We start from the raw sequence: 15,611 nt of genomic DNA, 5'->3' as shown, positions 1-15,611 counted from the left end.
ATTGTGCTGTTTAGGAAAGGTTTAGATCTCAGGGGTATTCCAGGAAGGTGTATGACCTGTGAAAAGGGGGGGGGGGGGGGGCACTTTATGCAATAAATTCTGTACATTTTTTATGATACTTCATCAAAAATTCGTGTGTCATTTTGTCCATTTGTCAATTTGAACTTAAGCTAGCTTTAGCTAACCAAACTTGATCTCTCCCCAGGGGAGTGTTGCTGTAGTTCAACTTCTTCCAGTGTGAAGTAATTGATATGTATCATCATCTAACTATTTTTAGCCCTGAAACTTCATTAAATCCCTCCAAAGGTTTGAACTGAGTAGGAAACCCAAGTTGAATGTATAAATAAAAAAAATTATGTATTAGCAATCTTTTCCCAAGACAAGAAAAAAATGTGTTCTTAAGTTAAAACATTATATAACTCTTGTTGATAATCTCTTGAGATTATAGTCATCTCTTGATTTATGGAGTGAAATGTATATTGTGCGTTGGATAAATCTATCACATCTTCTCTCTCTTTATCTCAAAACATTAAGATAATACATATTGTCTTACATCCAGAAAACTGTAGTTTGTTCATAGAATAAACTGAGGCCGAATATCTGAAAGACATTACGGCGCTGTGGACATGCCATCCCTCAGGCGTCCACGGGTGGGCAGTGTGAGATTTGACGCAGAGGTTTTGCCGCACACCCTCTTTCTGCAGCTCTTTTCCAACCGGACCGGTTCAGGAAACACGCGAGGCAACTTCTGAGGCGTGTGACAGAAGTTTCAATATTTCATCATATAGTTGCAGGATTAACAGCGATTATGGGAGATCCTATAACCGAATATACAGCTCGACTCCTCCGACAGGTTTGTCGCTATTCATGTATAACATATAACATGTTCGGTGGCGATTTTCTCAGAGTTTGTTGTTAAATCTTTGCTAAAATAGTTGCACTGCATGTTGATTGGTCGGTCACGTGAGCCGAGGCAACGACTGTCAGCATCTTATAGCATCACCAGCAAGTATTCTGGATGCTAGTATGTAACGTTAACAAAATAAATCCCATCCGCAATCTCGTCCTTTTACTCTGTAGCTCTGCTCTATCAGGAGCTCCCAACCATGTTGTAACGTTAGCTGCTAAATCAACACAGATGAGAGAACAGAGTTGTGGGTGCTGGGTTTATTTTGTGTTAGCTGCATTGTCATCGAGAAAACTAGGAGGTGTTTGCCAACACAATTAGGTAGCCCCTGAATCCCACTGGCATAATCAAACAGTTGATGAGCAGTTTTTAGATGGCAAAATCTTGGGAGGTGGCGACAACGTTACCATCATCCAGTCCTACCCTCCTCAATCCCTTAATTAATATGTAACTATTTCACAGGACGCTAGAAACGCCTCCTAAAGCTTTCGCTTTTGCTTTTAGTAATGATGGCATCACTCCACTCAGTTTTTCGGAAAAGGGTTTGGCCATCATAAAGATATGGCTTTGCCTGTGAACCTACCCCCTTTCCAGCCCTCCTTATAAGAAGGGTGTTTGTCTTATTGTCTCACTTGTACGTAAGGTGAGTTGAATGCCAGATCTGACCTGTGAGTGACTTGGTTTCCCAGGAGAATGAAATAAGAGCTCTCTCTGCCGAGATCGAGAGCTTGAAGAACCCAGCCACGTTGGGTGTTACCAATCACACGGAAGAGCTGAGGGAAGAGAACACCAAACTCAAGTACCGCCTCAACATCCTGAAACGAGTAAGTACAACAAATATGCCAGGTAGGAGTCCCACCGGATCATGGGCACACGCACACACACACACACACACACGCACGGACACACACACACACGCACGCACGCAAACACATAGCCTAGTTAAGAAGACACATTTTGCAGTGTACATTTTCTTGAATCTTCGGGTGGTACTTGACTCGACATGTGCTAGGTTGCTAGTTCGATCCTGACTTCTCCTCACCAACTGTCAAAGTGTCCTTCAGCAATCTAACAGTAGCTTCTGTCATCAGTGTGTGAATAGGTAGATATCAATATCAGGCATTAATCTGTAAAGTGCTTTGAGTGTTTTATGAGTAGAAAAGAGCTATATAAATGCAGTCGATAAGCCATTTACCCCGATAGAAGTGTGTAGAACTCTCACATATCTTGTTAAACCCGCACATATCTTGTCGAATTCTCACAAATCTTGTTTGTCATTTGACTGGCCACCTACAGTGGAGTTTTGACCAACACAGACATACATGGCCGTCTAGTTCTGTATATTGTATATATCCACTGTGGACAGAAAACATCTGCTAAATACCTAAACTAGGCTCTATTTATAGAAGGAAACTACGAGAAGAATCGAGATTATCTTAATAAAAGCCTAGATATCTAATGTTCCAATCAGGGTTTTTCCATGTCATGGAAGACATATTTTAAGATGGATACTTTATTAATCCCGAGGGAAAATTAAGAGGCCCTGTAGATCATTCACATAAATAAAATACTTGAAGATTAGATTAGCGAGATAAAACACCTTGATGTTTCCTCTTAAAGGTGCATTAAGGATTAATAGCTATTCGCTAAAGGTATGCTGGCAGCTAAAACTAACGAAATCTCTTGAAATGTGCTGACTTTGACATTATGACAAATGAATTACTCAACGACTGTCCTTACACAGTCAAACATCAATCATGTGCAACACAAGACTAAGCAAGACGGCAAATAAGCTACTTACTAGATCGGCAGAAGGTAATCAAAGTCAGGTCGGCGGGCATCGGCAGGCAAAACTACAGAAGGCAGTTATATGCCTATCGACCCTGCTATGCCATTGGCACGGACGCAATTCTCCATATTAAAAGTCATTGTAGCGCCCCAATTTTTTTTAAGCTGTTATTTTAAGGTTAAACTGCTTATCCTAACCCTAATCCTGGAGCATAATTGTTGCATATTGTGCCTTTAAAGGAAGGCCGTACAGGGATTTTCTAGACACCTGTTTTTAGACGGTGTAGATTAGCGATACAAAAGCCTAGAAATCGGATCTCATGTGGTGTTGATTTGTTCTTCAGATTAGTTCAATAAAAGCCTAGATCTCTTATATTCCCATTCAGGGTTTCTCATGAAATGCTTGTGTGGTGTTTGTTCTTCAGAGCCTGCAGGAGGAGAGGATGGAGTGCACCAAGACCATGATGAACATAAACCTGCGGCTCCAGGAGATCTTCGGGGAGGCCATCCACGCCGCCTGCCCAGAGCTCGAGAGCCCTCCTCTGGCCGTCACTCCCAGCCAGCAGGCTAAGCTTGCAGACTACCAGTGCAACAGTGCCATGGCTATGGCTCAGGTTAGTCTCACTTTAGTCTCGCTCAGACTACCAGTGCAACAGTGCCATGGCTATGGCTCAGGTTAGTCTCACTTTGGTCTCACTCAGACTACCAGTGCAACAGTGCCATGGCTATGGCTCAGGTTAGTCTCACTTTGGTCTCACTCAGACTACCAGTGCAACAGTGCCATGGCTATGGCTCAGGTTAGTCTCACTTTGGTCTCGCTCAGACTACCAGTGCAACAGTGCCATGGCTATGGCTCAGGTTAGTCTCCCTTAAGTCTCGCTCAGACTCACAGGATCTGTTGCAAGTGTATAGGCACCGCTTGTTAGTGGAGGTGTTAACAACACCATAGACATGAGTTTTATGCTGAGAAAACACGTGTACTGATTTAAAAAAAAAAAAAATCTTTACAATACTGTAAATTGCTTTAAATAAATATATATATGAATCTGCATCCCACTGTAAATTGCTTAGGATACAAATATAATGAATCTGTATATTACTGTAAATGGCTTTGGATAAAATAATAAATATTATGTATATAATAGAGGGATTCATTAATTAACACTAAGAGAGTTTTCTAAATGATGACAACTTGTATATTTTGTGCGAAATTACAGTACTACATCACAAAAGCAAGCTCTGATAACGTGTAACCATACATCAATCAATATCAGTATAGTGCTCACGTAACCCACAGCTGGAAAAGGAATCATATTGATAACCCAGAGCTGGATATTGAATCATATTGATAAAAAACTAATGGAAAATGGACCCGCTGTGAGGCATCAAAGGCTTTTAAACTCCTCACTGGTTTTCAATAATGTATGCTGGATTACGATCGACTACTATTTATACTCACTTTAATGTGTTATCTTGCTTTTGTTCTCCAATTTAGGCATACTGGAAGAAATAGTGTTCCCCTTTTTTAGTTTGTGAAAATGTGCGATAAGCCAGATAGTCACATTCCTGATTTGCCTTTAGCTTTAGCATAAAAAAATGATTAAGAAGGCAGAAAGCAGTTTATCTCATTCTAGATTAGAGCAGCTTTATACATAGCATAACACAGGCCTATTCATAACCCATATATATGAGAGGAGGAGTTGGCTTGTGAGTGATGGCGATGTCTGACCTGATGACCTTCCACTGACCTCTTGGGACTTCCTGTGACCTTGGGTAGATGCTGAAGGCTAAGGGGGTAAAGGCCAATCCCAGGGAGATTGCCGAGAAGATTGTCCAGAACATTCCGGAGAATGAGTTGATCCAGAGCACTGATATTGCTGGTCCAGGTGAGCTTTCTATGGCGGTCTTCGAGATCCTCAGGTCAGTTAGACATTAAAGGTGTTGTTGGTCAGCTAGACATTAAAGGAGTTGTTGGTCAGCTAGACATTGAAGGAGTTGTTCTCAGCAGCTCAGCTTGAAAGTCCTCTGACGCTCCTGAAAGTTGTATTGGAGATGATGCCCCCTTGTGTTGCTAGCGATGCCCCTTGTGTTACATAGTCATGCCCCTTGTATTACATAATTCTTCCCCCTCCAGGAATGTTGTATTTACTGCTGTATCTGCTCTCCAGGGTTCATTAATATCCACCTGAAGAAGGCGTTTGTGTCCAAGCTGCTGACCAACCTACTAGTGAATGGTGTGCAGCCGCCTCCTCTGGAGTCTAGGAAGAAGGTGAGTTAGGGCAAAGAAACGTCAAGACCAAAGAATAGAAGAAAGTGAGCTAGAACAAAGAAACGTCAAGACCATAGAATAGAGGAAGGATTAGTTAGAACAAAGAAACGTCAAGACCATAGAATAGAAGAAAGTGAGTTAGAACAAAGAAACGTCAAGACCAAAGAATAGAAGAAAGTGAGCTAGAACAAAGAAACGTCAAGACCATAGAATAGAGGAAGGATTAGTTAGAACAAAGAAACGTCAAGACCATAGAATAGAAGAAAGTGAGTTAGAACAAAGAAACGTCAAGACCATAGAATAGAAGAAGGTGAGCTAGAACAAAGAAACGTCAAGACCATAGAATAGAAGAAGGTTAGTTAGAACAAACAAACGTCAAGACCATAGAATAGAAGAAGATTAGTTAGAACAAAGAAACGTCAAGACCATAGAATAGAAGTAGATTAGTTAGAACAAAGAAACGTCAAGACCATAGAATAGAAGAAGGTGCGTTAGAGCAAAGAAACGTCAAGACCATAGAATAGAAGTAGATTAGTTAGAACAAAGAAACGTCAAGACCATAGAATAGAAGTAGATTAGTTAGAACAAAGAAACGTCAAGACCATAGAATAGAAGAAGGTGAGTTAGAGCAAAGAAACGTCAAGACCATAGAATAGAAGAAGGTGAGTTAGAGCAAAGAAACGTCAAGACCATAGAATAGAAGAAGGTGAGCTAGAACAAAGAAACGTCAAGACCATAGAATAAAAGGAGCCGGGTGGATGTAACCAGAGTTCTTCTGTGTGTAGCACTTCCTTACTTGTTTGGGACCTCGATGGCGCTGATGATGATTCCATGTTCTTACTGATTTTGTTTGTTGGTTTACGTGTTCAGGTTGTCGTGGATTTCTCCTCGCCCAACATCGCTAAGGAGATGCACGTGGGTCACCTGCGTTCCACCATCATCGGGGACAGCATGTGCCGCCTGTTTGAGTTCCTGGGCTACGAGGTGGTGAGGTCCGTGCAGGAACCAGAACCAGACTCAGGAACTGATCTGGCTCAGATTAGACGGTTTTCTTTTGCAAACCTGTGCAGAGATTTTGACACTTTTGTCTGTGGTGATTGTCAGCCACATCCAAACAACATATCATTTTCCTTTATGTTTGTGCAGTTGTGAGTATGAACATGGAGATTTGCAGAGCGATTGTGATTCCTCTCAATATTATCTTTTAGTCTTTTTTTGGGGGGTTTTACCCATTGAAATGATATACCACCGGATGTCTGTATATATATTATGTACATCTACCAAATGCATGCTGTATAACACTTGTTGTTTCCCTTCCCCTTCTGGGCTCTGTAAAGCGCCTTGAGACAATGGTATTGTGATGGCGCTATATAAATACAATTACATTGAATTGAAATTGCCCCTCTTTCCTGCCCCCCCCTGCCAGGCTGAACCATGTGGGAGACTGGGGCACTCAGTTTGGGATGCTGATTGCTCACCTGCAGGACAAGTTCCCCAACTACCTCACCAGCTGCCCTCCCATCGGAGACCTCCAGGCCTTCTACAAGGTGAGTGGAGCTCAGCCCTGGAGGGAAGGGTTAGGGTTAGGGTTAGATCTCCAGGCCTTCTACAAGGTGAGTGAGGCTCAGCCTCAGCCCTAGCAGCCTGAGTAGAGGGACGTTTCCTGAAGACATGTTTATAGCGTTTATATTCACCAGCCATGTGAGCTGGTCAGATTTTGACAGTTAAATCAGATGTTGTGATGCATGCTATATGAGGAGCATTCTATGTTCTACCTGTCCTGTGCTGTCCTGTCCTGTCCTGTCCTGTCCTGTCCTGTGCTGTGCTGTGTGGTTCTACCTGTGCTGTGCTGTGCTATGTGGTTCTACCTGTCCTGTCCTGTGCTGTGTGGTTCTACCTGTCCTGTGCTGTGCTGTGTGGTTCTACCTGTGCTGTGCTGTGCTGTGTGGTTCTACCTGTCCTGTGCTGTGCTGTGTGGTTCTACCTGTCCTGTCCTGTCCTGTGCTGTGCTGTGCTGTGTGGTTCTACCTGTGCTGTCCTGTGCTGTGTGGTTCTACCTGTCCTGTCCTGTCCTGTCCTGTGTGGTTTTACCTGTCCTGTGCTGTCCTGTGTGGTTTTACCTGTCCTGTCCTGTCCTGTGTGGTTTTACCTGTCCTGTGCTGTCCTGTGTGGTTTTACCTGTCCTGTGCTGTGTGGTTCTACCTGTCCTGTCCTGTCCTGTCCTGTCCTGTCCTGTGTGGTTCTACCTGTCCTGTCCTGTCCTGTCCTGTGTGGTTCTACCTGTCCTGTCCTGTCCTGTCCTGTCCTGTCCTGTGTGGCTCTACCTGTCCTGTCCTGTCCTGTCCTGTCCTGTGTGGTTCTACCTGTCCTGTCCTGTCCTGTCCTGTCCTGTGCTGTGTGGCTCTACCTGTCCTGTCCTGTCCTGTCCTGTCCTGTCCTGTGCTGTGTGGCTCTACCTGTCCTGTCCTGTCCTGTCCTGTCCTGTCCTGTCCTGTCCTGTCCTGTCCTGTCCTGTCCTGTCCTGTCCTGTCCTGTCCTGTCCTGTCCTGTCCTGTGCTGTCCTGTCCTGTGCTGTGTGGTTCTACCTGTCCTGTCCTGTCCTGTGCTGTGCTGTGCTGTGCTGTGTGGTTTAATCTGGTCCTATGCTGTGTGGTTCTAGGAGTCTAAAAAGCGCTTTGATGAGGACGAGGACTTCAAGAAGAGAGCCTACCAGTGCGTGGTCAAACTACAGAGCAAAGAGCCGGAATTCATCAAGGCGTGGAACCTCATCTGTGATGTGTCCAGGAAAGGTGTGTGTGTGTATGTGTGTCTGTGTGTCTGTGTCTGTGTGTGTCTGTCTGTCTGTCTGTGTCTGTCTGTCTGTCTGTCTGTCTGTCTGTCTGTCTGTCTGTCTGTCTGTCTGTCTGTCTGTCTGTCTCTCTTTCTCTCTCTTTCTCTCTCTTTCTCTCTCTTTCTCTCTCTCTCTCTCTCTCTCTCTATCTCGGGAGGTGAGCGTTGCCCCAAGGCGATGGGCAGCCCAGAGGGCATCAGGCATAGCGGGCATCAGGCAATTACTCGTCACCCGGGCGCTTTGATGTGACAGTCACAGGACTGCCCTTCAACATGTCTCCTCTAGAGTATCCTTTCAGCTCTCTACTCTACACACACTCTGTCTGTCCTTTCTCTGTGTCTCACTCACTCTCTCACACACACACACACACACACACACACACACACACACACACCTCTCTCCCTGGCTGACTTTTGCAGTGATCTCTTTCATCTTATAGTTGTCCACCTTCTTTATGTCAGTCTCTCTCTCTTTCTTTCCCTCTCTCACACACACACACACACACACACATACACATGTTGTGTGTTGCGCTGTGTCGAGTGTGTGTCTGGGATCTCCCTAGAGGGATGCGTTGCTGTGTCACTCACACAAAGTGTGTCTGCCCTCGTCTCTTGTCTTCCTGTAGAGTTCCAGAAGGTGTACGACTGCCTGGACGTCTCCTTGGTGGAGCGGGGCGAGTCCTTCTACCAGAACATGATGACCGAGGTGGTCAAGGAGTTTGAACAGAGAGGTCAGAAAGTTTCCCTTTTCTTTTTTATTATTAAGAGGGTCCAATTGGAGACGGTCATCTACAAATGCTGAATCTCTAAAATATCAATGTTGATGTTTTACATGGGGCAATAATTGTACTGTCATAAATATTTATTTAAATATTTTCTTTTATTTTGATAGTTAACATCAAAACAATTTGCATTTTTTGTTTTTATTGTAACGTCTTTTTTCCGGTTGGTTAACAGAATTGATGAGTCTGTTATCTAGCATCATAGTAAAGTCTAGAATGTTGAGGAGTATAGGGCCGCAGTCAACAGTCATGTCACTTACTGTCCAGAAGGGGGTGCTGTTGCTTTGTTTTTGTTTATAACTTCTGTGTTTTCTCTGAGAATGCAAATGCACCTGCCTAGACAAGAAACCTTTTTATGTAAGTTATGCCACAGGGATATCTGCAAATATGAAATAATACAGAATAAATAGAATTGCTGAGAACCAATATTTCAGAACCTAATGTTTAAACATCACCATTTGTGACTGACAGATGGAGCTCAGGATCATTTCTGAATAGGAAAAAAGGCCTCGGCACATTACTCACTTTTATTTATTGGGTTTGCTGCATTCTACCACACATTTTCTTTCTCTCTCTTTCTCTGAAACCATCAAACACACACACACACACACACACACACACACACACACACACACACACACACACACACACACACACACACACACACACACACACAGGGCTTGTTGAGATGGACGAGGGCAGGAAGATTGTCTTTGCCCCGGGCCAGTCCATCCCGCTGACGGTGGTGAAGTCTGACGGCGGCTACACCTACGACACCTCCGACCTTGCCGCCCTTCGTCACCGTCTGTTTGTGGAGAAGGCCGACATCATCATCTATGTGACGGACAGCGGACAGGTGTGTGTGTGTGTGTGTGTGTGTGTGTGTGTGTGTGTGTGTGTGTGTGTGTGTGTGTGTGTGTGTGTGTGTGTGTGTGTGTGTGTGTGTGTGTGTGTTTTTGTGTTGGGAAATATTGCAATATTTATTGTGCAAGCTCATAAACTGGCTGGTTTCATAAACATGCCATTCACATTCACATTCTCAGTTTCCTTTTCCCCCCAATGAGTTGGGATCATTAGTGTGTGGGTTGGCAGTTAGACACTGATTGCTGTGTTGAAGAGCCTGCCAAAACTTCTACTGTTAGTGTCAGTGTTTCTGTCAATTAAGCTTCCAGCCTACACAAGCCAACCAACCAGTTGGATCTCAGGGAATGAAATGTAGTAATTAAGGGCATGATCTTTTCAACTAATTGAAAAATAACTTTTTTTCTAAAGAGTTTTAAGAGTCTTATTTTTTATTTTGGCGGATTCCATGGCCCTAAACGTGTCTGTATCTACAGGGCGTCCATTTCCAGGTTGTGTTTGCCAGCGCACAGATGATTGGTTGGTACGACCCCAAAGTGACACGAGTGGAACACGCTGGCTTCGGAGTGGTTCTGGGAGAGGACAAGTGAGTGAGTGTGTGTGTGTCTGTGTGTGTGTGTGTGTGTGTCTGTGTGTGTGTGTGTGTGTCTGTGTGTGTCTGTGTGTGTGTGTGTGTGTGTGTGTGTGTGTGTGTCTGTGTCTGTGTGTGTCTGTCTGTGAGTGTGTGTGTGTGTCTATCTGTCTGTCTGTCTGTCTGTGTCTCTTTTTGATTATTTGTTTGTACTTGTTTCCTAATTTCTGTCATATCATCTTGTCGTCTCGCTTAGTTTTTAGTCTTCAGTCTTAACTTTAGTTTCTTGGCTCTTATCTCATCTGGCCGTATATCTGGTGAAAGGAAACTGTAACTAAATGCGAGGCACGATAGAATCAGACTTACCTCAGATATAGTCTTCTGTGTGTGTGTGTGTGTGTGTGCGTGTGTGTATGTGTGCGTGTGTGTGTGCGTGTGTGTGTGTGTGCGTGTGTGTGTGTTACCCCAGATCTTGTCTTCCGTGTGTGTGTGTGTGTGTGTGTCTGTGTGTGTGTGTGTGTGTGTTACCCCATATCTAGTCTTCTGTGTGTGTCTGTGTGTGTGTGTGTGTGTTACCCCAGATCTAGTCTTCCGTGTTTGTCCAAATGTTCTGTGTGGAGCCCTAGAGAAGTTTGTTCCAGTTCCTCTCTGTTTCAGGAAGAAGTTTAAGACCCGCTCTGGGGACACGGTGAGGCTGGTGGACCTCTTGGACGAAGGGCTGAAGAGAAGTATGGACAAGCTGAAGGACAAAGAGAGAGACAAGGTCAGCCCAGTGTGTCACTGTTTCTTTAGTTTCTGCTGTCTCTTTAAAGGTGCTGTGCTTGATTATTATTATTTCACTCCTTCTCATCTGCGCTCTCTTTCCCTCCTTCTCTTCTGCTCTCTCGTTCCCTAATTTTCCCTCATCTTCTCTCTATCCCTCCTTCTCCCTCAACCTTTCTCTATCCCTCCTTCTCCCTCATCTGCGCTCTCTATCCCTCCTTCTCCCTCATCTGCTCTCTATCCCTCCTTCTCCCTCATCTGCTCTCTATCCCTCTTTCTCCCTCATCTGCGCTCTCTATCCCTCCTTCTCCTTCATCTTCTTTCCATCCCTTCTTCTCCCTCATCTTCTCTATCCCTCCTTCTCCCTCATCTGCTCTCTCTATCCCTCCTTCTCCCTCAACCTTTCTCTATCTCTCCTTCTCCCTCATCTGTGCTCTCTATCCCTCCTTCTCCCTCATCTTCTCTATCCCTCCTTCTCCCTCATCTGCTCTCTCTATCCCTCCTTCTCCCTCAACCTTTCTCTATCTCTCCTTCTCCCTCATCTGCGCTCTCTATCTCTCCTTCTCCTTCATCTTCTCTTTATCCCTCCTTCTCCCTCGTGTGCGCTCTCTATCCCTCCTTCTCCCTCATCTTCTCTCTACCCCTCCTTCTCCCTCATCTTCTCTATCCCTCCTTCTCCCTCGTCTGCTCTCTATCCCTCCTTCTCCCTCATCTTCTCTATCCCTCCTTCTCCCTCGTCTGCGCTCTCTATCCCTCCTTCTCCCTCATCTTCTCTCTATCCCTCCTTCTCCCTCATTTGCTCTCTATCCCTCCTTCTCCCTTGTCTTCTCTCTATCCCTCCTTCTCCCTCATCTTCTCTCCTTCCCTCCTTCTCCCTCGTCTTCTCTCTATCCCTCTTTCTCCCTCATCTTCTCTCCTTCCCTCCTTCTCCCTCATCTTCTCTCCTTCCCTCCTTCTCCCTCGTCTCCTGAGCGCTGTCAGCCCATCATCTGTCTCTGTGCCGTTTGAACAGGTTATCTCAGGCTGAATGTGTGTCTGATGCTGCTGAGCACACATCTCGCCAGATAGAGAGTTGTACACAGAACCATGCAACACATTTTACAAACATAGCCATATTTGAAGTAAAAGGCTTTATCATATAAGTTGGATGGAGCTGATTGAGTGAAAGCCACATTCTTCCTTCGACTGAATTTCCTGTCATTTTTGGACGTCTGTGAGGTTTATTATTATGGAGATGAAGTGCTAATTCACTTCCTGTTTCATGGTGGCGTTGAGGCGAATAGAAATGCCTTTACTACTGTTTTTCTATTCTGTGGGTTTTCTATTCTGTGGGTTTTCTATTCTGACGGCTATCAATTAAGTAGATCTTCTGCTTCTGCGACCATCCGGGGGTTCTGTAATCAGCCGCTGAAGCCATTCGCTCTTCCTCCTTGTTATCAGCTGCTAACAGGGAGTTCCTTGAAAGCATTCATCAACACACCTGTCAGTCATTTCTCTTGTGCTGTGCACAGCGCTGTTGACTATAGAAGAGATGGCTGAGATCTGTGGAGGGTGACTTTAACTCTTGAGTTTGCTAGGCTCAACTCGCGTCTTTTCTTTCCGTCAGGATGCTAGTGTCAGATCCAAAGCAAGGTTCTGGTGTTGGTGTTCACTCCTGGTTCTGTAAATGGGCGGTTTGGACCGAGCCACACACGACGCCAGCCTACACTTAAGCATGTAGATTCAGGAGCATGGCAGGGAGGCTCAACTCGCCTTTTTCTTCCGTCAGGATGCTAGTGTCAGATCCCAAGCAAGCTAACGCGCTAATTAGCTAATTAGCAGATAATTAGGGTGAACGCTATCGACTGACTGAGAGACAGATAGAGCTCTCCGGAACACAGGCTTCAAGGTCCTGTCAGAGCTGGCCAATCAGAAGGAGGCTCTGCTCTCTGGCAGCAGCGGTGTGAGGAACTCATCTGGCTTGGGTCCGGCCCTGACCCGGCCCAGACAGCTGGGCTCTTTCTTTATCCCTTTCTTTCTTTCTTTCTTTCTCTCTCTCACTTTCTTTCTTTCTCTCTCTCACTTTCTTTATCTCTGTCTCTTTCTTTCTCTCTCTCACTTTCTCTCTGTCTCTTTCTTTCTTTCTCTCTCTCACATTCTTTCTATCTTCCTTTCTCTCCTTCAAATCATTTTTTTGCTCTCTTTACTCTCTTTCTTTCTTCATTTTTTAAAAACCATCAAAACCATCCTAATACTTTCTTTCCCTCTTTCTTTTTATCTCTCTGTCTCGCTCCTTTTCTGTCACTGTCTCCTGTAATAAGTGTGTGAGTGTTTGTGTGTGAGCGGGGTTGACTTGTTTTTCGCTGGTGTGATGTTGGCAGTGGCTGACTGGTCTGTCAGGCAGAGAGATGTAAACGGAGTTGATGTGTGCTGTTGTGGTGATGTTTAAATACTGAAGAGGAGTTCTGCTTCTTTCACTTCGAGTGAAAAACTAAACTGGTCGGCCCTTCAGCGACGGCTCAAAGCACCAGAGGCTCGCGCCTCGCCCAAGTTGATTGACTATTCACCGCCTCGATCATTTATTTAGTCTGTTTTTCTCTATCAGCCATCAGCTCGTCTGGAGCAGGGACGCAGCTAGTCGTGCGGGTCCGCACATTGGGTTGTCTTGCTCCCAATTACAAGGGAAGGGTAACCAATCAGAAAGATTGATAGTGTTGCAGGATGTAGAGTTTTTATGGTGTGTTTTTGGGAAGTACTCTGGTGTTTTGTAACGTGTTTGTGATGTTGTTGTTGTTGTTGATGATGATGAATGTCCACGTTGTTTGCTGTTGCGAAGGTGGTAAATGTGTGGTTGTTTTCTGGCGGGTCGTCCTGATGTGTTTTGTGCCGTCATGTAGGTCTTAACTCCAGAGGAGTTGACTGCGGCCCAGAAGGCCGTGGCGTTCGGCTGCATCAAGTACGCCGACCTGTCCCACAACCGCATCAACGACTACGTCTTCTCCTTCGACAAGATGCTGGACGACCGGGGCAACACGGCCGCCTACCTGCTCTACGCCTTCACCAGAATCAGGTGTGTCTCTGAGACTGGAGAGTGTGTGTGTGTGTGTGTGTGTGTGTGTGTGTGTGTGTGTGTGTGTGTGTGTGTGTGTGTGTGAGAGAGAGAGAGAGACTGGTAGGTTGTGCAGACATATGTGTGTTTGTATACACTGGGTTGTGAGAAGTGCAGTCTTGCACTGGTCTCCTGCTAGCAGCGTTGGCAGGCTAGCTAGCTAGCTAGGGGCTAAACCCCATGGGTTGCAGTGAGGCCATTTTCTTTCTCTTGGCAGAGCGCCGCCATGAAAACCTTGGGAACCACCGTGTGTGTGTGTGCGCGTGTTTGTGTTTTCTTCTTGTCTTCTAGGTTTTGATCACTAGGTAGGTGTTGATCTCTAGCGGTTTATGAAGGAGCATCACGTGAAGACCCCAGTAGCAGTCAATGCTTCTCTCACTCTGATCAGTCAATTGACTGTAGTAATAGTTGACCATTGCCCTTTTAATGTTTGTGTGCGCATTTGATCATGGGTGTGTGTGTGTGTGTGTGTGTGTGTGTGTGTGTGTGTGTGTGTGTGTGTGTGTGTCTGTGTGAGCATGGGTATGATAATGAAAATGAGAATCATGCCATTTTCCCTGCCGTGTGGGCTCACCATGAAGCACTTAGCCACTCAGAGTGAGCTCAGATCTGTGTTGGGTGTGAGCAGTGTGGTGTGATGGAGGTCGGCGGCCTGTCGTGTCTTCAGCGTCTTTATCAGTGACACTAAACTGGCCGGCTGTCACCAGACGCAGCTTCACAGACGAGGAGGGGAGAGGAGAGGAGAGGAGAGGAGAGGAGAGGAGAGGAGGCGAGAGGAGGCAGGGAAGAGTCCTCCCGAAACAAGCTTCTATGTGGTCACAGTCAATCCCACGCCACTCCTTGTGCATGGTGTGTGTGTCTGCCTCAAAAGAATGTGAGAATCTACTCCACGCCACGCCACGCCACGCCACGCCACGCCACGCCACGCCACGCCACGCCACTCCACTCCACTCTCCTGTCTGTCTGTCATCTACTTCATAACCTGCCATCCTCAAGGCAAACCGCCTGGAAAACAACCAGCTGTCTTCTGAAGCGTCCCTGGCTTTCAGCTCCTGTACCCCCAACAGCACTGCTGCTGATACACTCCTGAAACGGCTCGCTGCAATTTATGCCATCTCTAATTCTGTTCAATTTAGTTGTATTCGTTTATACTGAGCCGTTATCCATCGGCGTTGTGTCAAGGTGGTCAGAAAAAAACTCCCTTTTAACAGGAAGCAACATTGAGCAGAACCCAGCTCAAGTAGGGCAGTCCATCTGCCTGCGACCGGCCCAGTTATATTGGATCTGTTCTTCCAGCTAGTAATATTCAAATCTAGTGCTGAACTAGTAATATTCAAATCTAGTGCTGAACTAGTAATATTCAAATCTAGTGCTGAACTAGTAATATTCAAACCTAGTTCTGAACTATTAATATTCAAATCTAGTGCTGAACTAGTAATATTCAAATCTAGTGCTGAACTAGTAATATTCAAATCTAGTGCTGAACTAGTAATATTCAAACCTAGTTCTGAACTATTAATATTCAAATCTAGTGCTGAACTAGTAATATTCAAACCTAGTTCTGAACTATTAATATTCAAATCTAGTGCTGAACTAGTAATATTCAAATCTAGTGCTGAACTAGTAATATTCAAATCTAGTGCTGAACTAGTAATATTCAAACCTAGTTCTGAACTATTAATATTCAAATCTAGTGCTGAACTAGTAATATTCAAATCTAGTGCTGAACTAGTAATATTCAAATCTAGTGCTGA

General features: G+C 45.0%; 1 protein-coding gene across 1 annotated transcript in view; it reads left to right on the top strand.

Annotated features, from left to right (window-relative positions):
• Positions 1-722: 722 nt before the first annotated feature.
• rars1 (arginyl-tRNA synthetase 1) overlaps positions 723-15,611 on the top strand; it is a 21,799-nt gene continuing 6,910 nt past the window's right edge. The window contains exons 1-13 of the mRNA XM_080836851.1: positions 723-853; positions 1,597-1,731; positions 3,121-3,309; positions 4,473-4,581; positions 4,864-4,964; positions 5,835-5,956; positions 6,391-6,511; positions 7,624-7,753; positions 8,420-8,524; positions 9,253-9,431; positions 9,913-10,022; positions 10,665-10,770; positions 13,646-13,818. Of these exons, the coding sequence (XP_080692977.1) occupies positions 809-853; positions 1,597-1,731; positions 3,121-3,309; positions 4,473-4,581; positions 4,864-4,964; positions 5,835-5,956; positions 6,391-6,511; positions 7,624-7,753; positions 8,420-8,524; positions 9,253-9,431; positions 9,913-10,022; positions 10,665-10,770; positions 13,646-13,818 (1,625 nt within the window). The 5' untranslated portion in view covers positions 723-808. The remainder of the gene's footprint in view (positions 854-1,596; positions 1,732-3,120; positions 3,310-4,472; positions 4,582-4,863; positions 4,965-5,834; positions 5,957-6,390; positions 6,512-7,623; positions 7,754-8,419; positions 8,525-9,252; positions 9,432-9,912; positions 10,023-10,664; positions 10,771-13,645; positions 13,819-15,611) is intronic.

This window comes from Sprattus sprattus, assembly GCF_963457725.1.
Source record: "Sprattus sprattus genome assembly, chromosome: 1".
Taxonomy (NCBI): domain Eukaryota; kingdom Metazoa; phylum Chordata; class Actinopteri; order Clupeiformes; family Clupeidae; genus Sprattus; species Sprattus sprattus.
Note: the sequence above shows the minus strand (reverse complement) of the source record. Positions and strands in the feature narration are given on the sequence as shown.